We start from the raw sequence: 12,283 nt of genomic DNA on the forward strand, positions 1-12,283 counted from the left end.
CAAGATTCTGAGGGGGCTTGACAGGGTAGATGCCGAGAGGATGTTTCCCCTCGTGGGGGAATCTAGAACTAGGGGGCATAGTTTCAGAATAAGGGGTCGCCCATTTAAGACAGAGATGAGGAGGAATTTCTTCTCTCACAGGGTTGTGAATCTTTGGAATCCTCTACCCCAGAGAACTGTGGCGGCTGAGTCATTGAATATATTCAAGGCTGAGATAAGACAGATTTTTGAACTACAGGGGAGTCAAGGGTTATGGGGAACAGGCAGAAAAGTGGAGTTGAGGCCAAGATCAGATCAGCCATGATCTTATTGAATGGCGGAGCAGGCTCAAGGGGCCGAATGGCCTACTCCTGCTCCTATTTCTTATGTTCTTATGATTCTATTCTTATCAAAACGCACCACCTCACACTTATGTATATTGAAATTCATTTGCCAATTCCATGCCCATTCTGCAAGTTTATTAATGTCTTCATGTATTTTGTCATAATCTTCCTTTGTCTTAACTACACACCCCAATTTGGTGTCGCCCGCAGATTTAGAAATTGTACTTCTGATTCCCGAATCCAAACTGTTAATGCAAATTGTGAACAACAGTGGTCTCAGCACCAATCCCAGTGGAACACCTCTTCCCACCTTTTGCCAGTCTGAGTAGCTGCCTTTAACTCCTCCTCATTTTTCTGTTTTGTAGCCAGCTTGCTATCCATTCTGCTACCTGTCCCTTGACTCCACATACTCTGACCTTAGTCATGAGTCTACTATGCAGTGCCTTATCGAAGGTCTTCTGAAAATCCAAATAGATTAGACATACTGCATTACCCTGGTCTACTCTGGAAATTCAATTAGGTTGGTCAAGCATGACCTTCCTTTTTGAGATCTGTGGTGACTACATTATCTACTGAAAATTACAATGAATTCAGATATGTATACCCACACAGTGTACAGATAGAGTTTCTACTGTTAAGTTATTCAACCTATTTACCACATTAGGGGTTTATACTCTTCCAGTAGTGGATGAACATAAGTTTCCTTCAGTTAAACATTGGGAAGACAAAAGCCATTGTCTTCGGCCCCCGCCACAAACTCTATTCCCTAACCATTGATTCCATTCCCCCTCCCTGGCTACTGTTTCAAGCTGAACCAGACTGTTCGCAACCTCAGCATCCTATTTTACCTTGAGCCGAGCTTCTGACCCCATATCCTCTCCAACACCAAGACCACCTCTGTCCCTGCCTCAGCCATCTGCTGCTGAAACCCTCATCCGTGCTTTTGTTATCTCCAGACTCAACTATTCCAATGCTCTCCTGGCCGGCCTCCCAACCTCCACCCTCCATAAACTTTAACTCATCCAAAACTCTGCTGCTGGTATCCTAACGCGCACCACGTCCAGTTCACCCATCACCCCTGTGCTCACTGACCTACATTGGTTCCCGGTCCACAAATGCCTCAAATTTAAAATTCTCATACTAGTGTTCAAATCGCTCCATGGCTTTGCCCCTCCCTATCGCTGTAACCTCCTCCATCCCTAAAACCCTCCAAGAACTCTGCTTTCCTCCAATTCAGGCCTCTTGTGCATCCCAATTTCCTTCGCCCTACCATTGGCAGCCCTGCCTTAAGCTGTCTAGGCCCCAAGCTCTTGAATTCCCTCCTTAAACCTCTCCACTTCACTATGCCCCTTTAAGACACTCAGTAAAAACTTCCTCCTTGATCAAACTGTCCTAATGTCTCTTTTTTTTGGCTCATAATATATTATTATGAGTTGCTGAAATATTTTCTAAAATTTTAAATGCCAGTACCTTATCTGGTGTTAACTTCATTAGTTCCATTTTTTCCATACTTTGTCGACGCCCTAATCTTGGTCGAGCACCTAGAAGAATAAAAGATTAATAATACAGTTTTTGCTGCTGCTTTCATTCTTGATCATTTACCTACAGCTGAGTTACTAACTGTACAACAACCGTCCAAAAATATAACCTCTCTATCTCCTTTTACACCCCAAAAAAATACATTGGGACAATTTTCTGTTCATCAGGGAAAAGCATGCAAGTCTTAAAAAGTTATTATTCCCTTTCTTATATTGTGTGTCGCTTCTTAACTGAAAACTATGATTAAGATGCCTTTACATTATTTAGTAAAGGTGTAAGGACCGGTCTTACAATACTTTACGAAGTGAGTCTAGGGTGACTTTTGCCATTGTCCATGAAGTAGCCATGTAGTTCAATGAACGGATCTTTTTTTTAAAAAACATTGCCTAAACTTAATGGGGGAGAAATTTGGTAGCTTAGTGCCTCCTGTTAGCGCCTCCAGGGGGCGCTACCGGCTTTGCGACCGGGTGCGGCGATAGTACTGACGCCCGCGAAATTGACAGAGGTTTGCGGCGGCGGTAACCACTAGTGCCACGATCTCCTGCATCTGGAGATCGTGGCGTCATCCGGCTGCGCAGCGCCTTGCATCAGAAATTCACTCTCGCCCCCTGCCCGAGCGCCTGCCGTTAGCACCGACAGCTAGAGGAGGCGGTATGCAGTCGGTTGAGCGCTGGAGGAGAGGTATTTAAAGGCGTCAACATACAGTTTATTTTTAGTCAGCAAAGAATGCTGCCTTGTCAGTTTGGCATAGGCAAACAGGTGTTTTGAGCGATTTCAGCATTTTTCACTTGAAGGAGTCTTCTGCCTCAGAAATTATTCACTTTCATTTAGGCGAGATTTTAAAGTGCAACATTTTCATACTTATGGCGGCTGTACTGGCACTGGGACTCGCCCTCCAGCATCAACGTTGGAGGCAGCGGAGGCAGAGAGAAAGATTGCAAAATGTGGCCAGAGGGAGGAGGGCCAACAGGGCTCTCAATAGGAAGCCTTACCCTCCCAGGGTATTCCGACAGCAGTTCTCCTACATCAATTTCACTGAGGAACACGGTCTTAAAAGGCTCTGCTTCACCAAGGACGTGGTCGCAGAGCTCTGCCACCTCCTGCAGCCAGTCAGCAACGCCGACCCCCTTGGGGGCAACAATGGTATGTTCATCCCCTCTCCTTCTCTCATCCCACTTCCCCCTCACACCACAAGCCTTTCCCACTTTCCAGCTCCTGATACTGTCTGCATTCCTTGCTCCCTTCCTACCCCCCTGCCCTCACCTTAATGCGAGTCTTGTGCCTTTATGCTTTCAGAGAATCAGCAACCAGATGACAATTATGGGGAAGCTCAGAATCATTAGCGCCTGGCGCTAATTTTTCAGGATTTCAAAAATTAGCACCCAAACGAGGCGACAACGTATTTCTCCCCCAATGATTCAATGGCCTTAAGAATTTGTTTTCCACAGAATATTTGTGTAAAGCTGAAATTATTAAATCTTGGTAATAATTACATACAGGATGCAATGGCATTATTTTAACCAGAACCAAGGTCTCCCCTAAATGCACCACATTTTCATTCATTATCCTTACATGTCTCTATGCATTGCTTCCCCGCTCCCCCACCACCTCCCAGTATAACTTTATTTAGTTCGGTTTCATCCATATGAAGCACTTGATCAGTTCTTGTGGGTACTAAAAAATGATACGAACATACAAATTAGGAGCAATGTAGGCTACTCGGCCCCTCGAGCCTGCTCCGCCATTCAATAAGATCATGGCTGATCTGATTACTCCACATTCCCGCCTACCCCCGATAACCTTTCACCCCCTTGCTTATCAAGAATCTATTTACCTCTGCCTTAAAAATATTCAAAGACTCTGCTTCCACCGCCCTCTGAGGAAGAGAGTTCCACAGACTCACCACCCTCGGAGAAAAAATTTCTCCTCTTAAATGGACAACCCCTTATTTTTAAACAGTGACCCCTAGTTCTAGATTCTCCCACAAGAGGAAATATCCTCTCCACATCCACCCTGTCAAGACCCCTCAGGATCTTATATGTTTCTATCAAGTCACCTCTTACTCTTCTAAACTCCAGCAGATACAAGCCTAGCCTGTCCAACCTTTCCTCACAAGACAACCCGCCCATTCCAGGTATTAGTCTAGTAAACCTTCTCTGAACTGCTTCCAATGCATTTACATCCTTCCTTAAATAAGGAGACCAATACTGTACACAGTACTCCAGATGTGGTCTCACCAATGCCCTGTATAACTGAAGCATAACCGCCTTACTTTTGTATTCAATTCCCCTCGCAATAGACAATAACATTATTAGCTTTCCTAATTACTTGCCTGAACAAACAGAATTAAACAATTTTTAAATCCCAAGATATACTTTAGACCAGTGCTAATAACCATGTTTCACCTGGACACACAACAAAAAAGGTGAAATATTAAAGTTCTTCTAACTATGGGAAATCACTGTACTGATGAGTAGAAAAATGCCAATACCAAACACATTCATGGTGAGATCTGTATTTCTACAACAGATACAGTAACAGGGCAACTTTGATGATCGCAGCAGGGAGCTGCGCTCAAACAGAGCACAGGTTAGAGTTGGGGCCGCAAGGGACTTCCTTTCACAGGATTTCTTTGCACCCACCTTGTGAGTTATAATCCAGCTCATGGCTTGTGGATAAGATGGAGTTGTTTGTACTGTAACTAATGCCCAACACCATCTGAAGATCTGAAAGATTCATCCGAGCTGTGAGTTCACCACTTCTATCCCCTACCTGTAAAAATAAATATAAAACACCAATGTTAAAAGTACATTACACAGGATTCATTTTACTTGTATAAACTGTGACGCTATTTTGTAGGACAAGCAGCTTCACAATGCCAAACAATGCCTAAAGCATTTCATAGGCTGAACTTGCCTTTCATTTTCATATTGTTAGAAAGGCACTACAAACCTCTGATAGTTTGAACAGTAAATAATAGATTTCATTTCTACAGGATCGGGTGGGATATGTGTCGGTGCAGGCTCGATGGGCCGAAATGGCCTCTATCTGCACTGTGTGGTTTCTGTGATTTCTGTGAACTCAACATGCGATTTCGACAAAAAAAAACATAAGACAATATAATTGCTCCACACCCAAGAATATCAAGATTAGAATTTTCCTTTAAATGCATCATCAAAGGTGCAGATATGTAGATTTTATCCACATATTATTCTTTACTATACACAGCATATTTGTTTACAAAAATCTTGTGTGAAATATGGGTTTGCCTCTGAAAAACAATGGCTGTGATATTTACTGGGGCGGGATTTCCAAGCCAGTGGGGGTGGGGGAGGAGGTGGAGAGGAGAAATAGAAGAGGAGGAGTTCTGGTCAGGAAACCCAGAAGATGTTTTATTTGGTTCTGCCCAGATCACTCAGTTTGGTTGTATCACACTTGTGGTAACTGACGCAGATTGTGGAATATGAGGCATTAGTACTCCGGAAAATGCTGCTGATTCAAGTCTCAAAGACAGGTACTGGCATTTCTCAAAGGACAGGTATATTGCATCGGTGATCCATTTGCTCTATACTGTTCCTGAAATACTGCAATGTGTATTTTAAGTCGATGCTAAAAAGAGCGATCGATGTTCATTAACTTGTCTACAAACTTACTGCCCAAGCTTGACTTTTTGGACTTTTAAAAGGCTGAGGGTCAGAATCAGTACCTATCTTTTTTTCCCAAAATAACACCAATGTGCTGAGTGCATAACTTTTAACTTTCTTGTTCTATATAACTCACTTTGATTTTTTCAGATTAACAAAATGACTACCTTCAATGTAGTCTGGTAAACAGGACTCCGATCCAGAAAACTCAGAGCACGCTACCAATTTCTTGTATACAAATTTGACAACGAGGTTACAAACCAAAATGATGGGCTTAGAATTTCCCTTTAACTGGCAGACCTAAAAATGGTGGATGGGGGAGGAGGAGAAAGAGTGATTAAGACACTGAAATGGAAGAACAAGAGTTCCAGGAGGGTTAGGATTCTTCCTACTGCCCTCCTATTCTGGGGGCATAGGAATGCAGCCACGTGCAGGACTAGGAAAGACCACTGCTGCCCCTCCGGCTAATCACAAAGGGTCTCACTGAAGCTTAAGAACGTCATTTTGATTAGAAAAGTAGCATGCTTTACTTTGAAGACATATAGCTTTCAGAGTTGGGAGTCATTCTTAAAATGGTTTACAGGTTTAAAAAAAAAGCCATTAGTTTCAACCTGAAATAATTTTTTCTCAAAGAATTGTTACATTTCAGATTCTTTTGCACAATTTTCTTATTCAACAGCCTAATAACAGTTCTCATGAGCGGACTATATCCCAGAAGTTCTGTAGGTGGCGATATTACAAACAAGCGTAGTTGGTTGCAGACTAAAACAGCTAATCACCACAAAGATTGCCTTAGTTCAAGAAGTTCCACCACCACCTTCTTAGGGCTGCTAGGGATGGGCAATAAATGTAGCCTTGGCAGAACCTCCCACATCCCAAGAACACATTTCAAAAACTGAAGCACAAAAATGCAGCTAATATTAAGAGTACAAGGCACATATTTACATGCTTACAGTTCAGTAAGTCCAGGGGCTGAATACTTCTTCAGCAAATAGAACAGTGTCAAGTACTAGCAAGCATGAGCAAACAAAGTTTGGTCTTCTCATACCCCTTTCAGTAACTGAGCGATGCCTTTAACTGAATCAGTTTAGAGTTTCAATTGAAATGCATAAGCCATTTGCTTCCTGAACATTTGCATCTGGTCAAAAATGTGTAATTTCAGCAAAGAACTCTGGAGCAGCAGTGGATCTTTATCCACTTAATTTCCTTAAAGTGGGATAACAAGTGAACTTTAACAGTATAAAAAGAAAAGCAGAAAATGCTGGAAACACTCAACAAGCCAGGCACAGCATCCGTGGAGAGAAGCAACAAGTCAACGTTTCAGGCATTGCCCTTTATCGGAACCAGAAAATATTACAGCTGAACAACTTATAAGGAAAAGCAAAATACTGCAGATGCTGGAAATCTTAAATTCTGATGAAAGGTCATCGACCTGAAACGTTATCCCTTTTTCTCGCCACAGATGCCGCCTAACCTGCTGAGTATTTCCAGCATTTGCTGTTTTTATTATAAGAAGGAACATGGTGAGGGGGAGGTGGGAAACATTAAAGAAAAAGATGAGCTCTAAAGTGATTCAGTGGAGAACAGGAAATGATTACCTAACAGATATGTTAGCAGCATGAGACAAAAGGAAGCATGATGAGAAGAATTAGAAAAATAAAGAGAATGTGTGACTAGTTAAAGCAGGTTAATTAAGTTGGGATGGGAGTTGGGGGGGGGGGGGGGGGGGGGAGAAGCATAAAAACCTGGCAATCCTGGTGTTGACTTGCCTTTTCCTTCCATCAGATTGCTGGGCCACTAGTGCCTGTTCCATTTTGCCAGGTTTTAATGCTCCCACACTCCCACTTAACCAACCAGCTTTAATTATTCACACATTTAAATGTATATATATTTATTGTCCTAATTTTCCCTCATCAGGTCTCCTTTTGTCTCAAGCTATTATCACTTCTGTCAATTAACCATCACCTTTCTCCACCGAATCACTTTTCCTCATCTTTTTCTTTACTTGTGTATATGTTGGGGTTTATTTCTCCCTCCCTCACCATGTTCCACTGTTAATCTGTAATATTTTCTGGTGCCGATGAAGGACAGTGCCTGTAACATTGACTTATTGCTTCGCTCCATGGACGTTGTGCCTGACTTGCTAAGTTTTTCCAGTATTTTCTGTTTTGGTTTCAGATTTATAGCTTCTGCAGTATTTTCTTTTTTCCTTTTTTGTTTCAACAGTATTAACATTAAAGAAACAATGATAACACTTAGCTACAGAACTGACTACTGACTGCTCTTCTGCGTTGCCGGCAGGTTATTTAACTTGAACCGATGAAACTAGAGAACATGAATATTAAATGAACATGCATCAAGCAGGGTTTGAGATTAATTAATTTCTTTCAGAATAGCATATATGTGGAAGAAACTTTCATCCTTGACCCGAGTCATTCAGTTATCATTTCTTGTTTCAATTATCATTTCCTAACCCAGGATAGACCTCTGGATGACTCAACCTTAGTGAAATATGTTGAACTGCAGTCTTACAGCCATTCACATATATGCTAGTTAACAGTTTAACTGCATCTCCTATGTAAATAAAATAATTTTACCTCTTTTGAAATTTCAAAGTGCTTCTCTGCAAAATGTACAGCTTGTTCATGACTTCCTAGTGCAGTATAAGCATTTCCTAAACTCCAACAAGCTCTCCCTTCACCAATCCTAAAATTCAAATGAAAAGCAGATTTAACAAGTCTAGGCCATATTATTTGACTTTGTCCATATTTTCAAGTTCTATTACTTCATAAACAAGAATGTACACATACAGAAGTTATGCACTAACCTCTGCTATCGTCTTGCAAAATGCAAGTTTGACAATTTTAGTTTTGTGACAGTAATATCTAAGGGGTCATTCTTCAACAGATACTATGATAGAGCCAAGGAACATGGATTCATTTAAGAAAACCTTTTTAAATTGTGTTCGCTATTACTGGTTCACTGTATGTGGTTAGGAAGAATGAGTTAGTACTTGCTTAAATGCTTACAAATATGTGGCCCAATAATTGAAAGCAATGCTACTTGACAAAAATGAACATGTGTTTTCTTTTACTTTTAGTTTTTTGGTGCAGGTCTTTTAATGGTCATGCATGGTCTTTTAACTACACTTGTTCAGAAATAAAAAGCTGTCATTGCAGAATTCTCATTGAAAGGTTGTGAAAAGTTGCAAATTTATTTAAACCAGGTACAATTTTGCCCACAGCGAACAACACCCGCCGCTCTTGCCCGTTTAACCTCCATGATATTTTGCACTGGAAGTGTGAGATGGAAATGGTGCGGCGCCCTCTACAGGGCATCAGGGCAAGCAAGTGTATCTCCTTAACCAGATTGCAGGATTGTGAAATTTGCACGGAGAAGGAGCAGTAAATTAGAGTGGGTGAATTCAATGTTAGAGAGGGAAAGAAAAATTGGATCGAGAGGAAAAAAAGACAAGTAAAAAATATATATATTTTGTAAAAATCTCCAACAATAATTAAAACCTGAAGGAGTGAGACTTCACATTTGCAGTAGTTATTTTTTAGTGCCAGAGAGGTTGACTGACAGTAATTAACACTTATCACGTCATTAAAAGGTTACTTAGACTTGAAATGACTTGATTTAACTTTCTGTGGTGAGTTTGGTTCGTATCTACCACACAAATACAGCAACTTGACGCCGTTCAATGCATTTCAAAGGTGAGGCAGACAGCGAGACTGTTTTCACAAAGCTAATGGCGAAGCGGCGCATCTCAGACAGCAACATTTGGTTTTCCACGTTTAACCGCGCATCTGCCCTCGTCTAAAGTTGCTGCGCGATTTGCAAATAAATAATGGTAAGCGTGATTAGCCTCTCCGTTATTTTGACAGCAAATTCTGGACCATTATCTTAGACGTTTTCTTCAGATTGTGTAAGCTCAGCTTTCTTTCAACAGCGCCACCTACCAATTGAATGTAGTACTGCAATCTTTGCATTTCAAAACTTTTGTACAGGAATACATTTATACTGTGGACTATGACCAGTGATAACAACAATAGTCTAGATCTGACACCAATAATGCATGGAGATTAAAGGGATTATTTTTAATTGTACCTATCATCAAGCTCTTGTGCTATCATAAGGTGTTTCAAATGGTATTCAATTGCCTTTTCATAGTCTTGAAGCAGAGTGTAAGTGTTTCCAAGACTGTAACAAGCTTGTGCTTCTACAGCCCTGTCCTTTAACTGTCGAGCAAGATGCAGTGTTCTCCTAAATGAATAACAGCAAGGTATTCAGGTCAAGACATTTTAAAATATCTGTTATGCAACATTTTCAGATAAGAATTTTATGTATTATAATGCTTAAAAAATGGAACTGACAGGTTTTTCCAAGAACAGTAAACCTTGCTTAAGTTCACATTCATATTAAAACACACTTGGGTATCATGGTCACATGGGTAAGTGTACCTTGTGGTGTGGCACGGAGACATACAGATCAAAAAAAGTCCCAGATTTGATATCTGGTCTATGCAGAGCCAATTGACCAAGCCAGGTCATTTAGAAGGCCATTCAAATTGGCCACTGCATCACAGTTTTGAGGAGGAGAAAAAAACTCAGCCATAGTTCCTGTTCCTATTCATCGTCCATGGACTACGCACGAGCGAATGTCAGTCAAGTATAAGATCACTCACAGCTATGATACCACTATGGCCAAGTAAGTATCTTATGGTCTGCTACTGAGCCACAGAGACTGAGAAAAGTCCCAGGTTTGATCTTCGGTCTTTGCAGAGCCAACTGACCTCAAGCCAAGGCAACAGAGGACCATTCAAATTGGCCATAGCATCTCAGTTTGGAGGATGTCTTGCTGATCTAGGCTCACACATGAATGATCACTTCGGTGATGTCATGGAAGGATACAGGTGTCATGGAATCATAATACCTCGGAGCAAGTGTCTCCAAAGTTGAAAAAAGTTCCCAAAAGAATAAAATGCCGTAACATTTTGTTATCGAATTTCAAAATTAAGACAAACTTTTTCATATGCTAACAATGCTCACTTGTAATATTCAGCAGCCATTGCAAATTCACCAAGAAACACATAGGCATTTCCCAGATTGCTACATGCTCTCCTTTCAGCTGATTTGTCTCCAAACTCCTTTGCAATTTCTAAACGCTGAAAACATGAAATGAGTTAATCAAACAGAATATCAAAGTAGTCAACTTCAATATTTAGACAACTATAGTGTACACTGCAAAGCAAACGCTACTCGTAGTATGCGCCTATTTACTGGATGATTGTACATGTTTCATAGAGCAAGGAAAGTAGCACCTTTAAACTGAAATTAGAGGCATCTAGCTACTTTAAGTGTACTGGCCAGACATTTCAGTTTTAATTTAAAATTCAAGGATCAAAAAAACTAGTGTAAGGGCACACTTTATACACATACAGCTAGCTATACCTATTCAGTCCTGGTTTGATAACATCATCCCCATTAAAGTCCACAACTTGATATTTTCACAAACTGGCTTTGACCAAAGTTCATATTAGAAAGGAATGGCACAAACTGCCCTCACTCCAGTCCTTTGCAGAACTCTCACAATATAATCAGTCACTGGCTATGACCAATAAGGGGAAATTATATTTTTCCTGTAGCTTAAAATAAGTTTTTTTTAAAATACAGTTTAACAAAAATTAAATAAGAGGAATAAAATACTTCAAATCCACAGGTCAAATAAAAGACACAATATAGTTTTGAGAATGGTTTACATCCACAAAAGCATTGTAAAATGTAACAGAAACCAAGAGAAAAATAAAAGAGAATAGATGAGCACACTTTTAAAGGGGTTGGTACCTTAAAAACCTTTGCAGTGAGACTTGCTAGCTTCAGATTTATGTCTACAGTTAAACATAGTCAGACTTCCATCTCCCCTCAAGAGACAAAACAACATTAATCCAGAAAAATCCAATTAACTACTATACCCTGCCTTCTATCTATAGAAAACCAATGTAGTTTTATTAATTTGCATCTCCATGCTGACATTCTGAAATGAGGGTTTGGGTAAAAATAGTAGTATGTGACATCTCTTACCTCCTTGTGGGATTTCACTGCTTTTCTGAAGCTCCCCAAAAGGTAATGTGTATTTCCCAGATTCCCATAAGCACGTCCCTGGGCTGCTCGGTCTCCAAGCTCCTTAACTATTGCTAAATTTGCCCTATGAATAAAATTGTTGGATAAATACTAGTGATTTGCAATGGTTAATTCAGATTAGTACTTTGCTTAACATAAGACAAAGCAAGGATGAATTGGGTTTAGAAATACAAAATAGTAGATTGTGCACCAGAAGTGTAATAGTGATCACTCTTCAAATTAATGTCTCTGCCTACCCTTTGTGAAAGTCAGCTGTTACCAGAATAAACTTGTACATCTGACCCTTAAGAGCACATGAAGCAGCATATGGGCTCATTATAAGGGTATGCTAGGATCCCTTGTACAGACATCCTAGTACCCTTTCCAGCTTTTCATTCCTTTCTAGGGACAAACCAGTAAAACTGGATGGATAAACTGTTTAAGACTGATCAAAATTCTCCAGGGAAGATGATGGGATGTCAAAAAGAACACACGTTTTATACAGCATAAGCAACGCTTCTGTATTGTACCATGTAATGTAAAGAAACCTGGGGAAATTAAACCAATTTAATCCCTCCATGCTCGCCACCCCCGAAAAAAAACCAACCATAAATCCAGATGTTCAGGAACGCTCGGGGGAGATATTCCCTCTTCC

At 40.5% G+C, this 12,283-nt stretch overlaps 1 protein-coding gene across 4 annotated transcripts in view; it reads right to left on the bottom strand.

Moving 5' to 3' along the window:
• gpsm2 (G protein signaling modulator 2) overlaps window positions 1-12,283 on the bottom strand; it is a 73,951-nt gene that overhangs the window by 6,266 nt on the left and 55,402 nt on the right. For all 4 annotated transcript variants that reach the window (XM_085982431.1, XM_085982432.1, XM_085982433.1 and 1 more), the window contains 6 exons: window positions 11,590-11,713; window positions 10,558-10,673; window positions 9,617-9,772; window positions 8,104-8,212; window positions 4,505-4,634; window positions 1,794-1,864 (listed from right to left, as the gene is read on the bottom strand). In XM_085982431.1, coding sequence (XP_085838557.1) covers window positions 1,794-1,864; window positions 4,505-4,634; window positions 8,104-8,212; window positions 9,617-9,772; window positions 10,558-10,673; window positions 11,590-11,713 — 706 coding nt within the window. The remainder of the gene's footprint in view (window positions 1-1,793; window positions 1,865-4,504; window positions 4,635-8,103; window positions 8,213-9,616; window positions 9,773-10,557; window positions 10,674-11,589; window positions 11,714-12,283) is intronic.

The sequence above is a fragment of the Somniosus microcephalus genome, chromosome 3, assembly GCF_052327205.1.
Source record: "Somniosus microcephalus isolate GS21.2 chromosome 3, FLI_Smic_1.0, whole genome shotgun sequence".
NCBI lineage: Eukaryota > Metazoa > Chordata > Chondrichthyes > Squaliformes > Somniosidae > Somniosus > Somniosus microcephalus.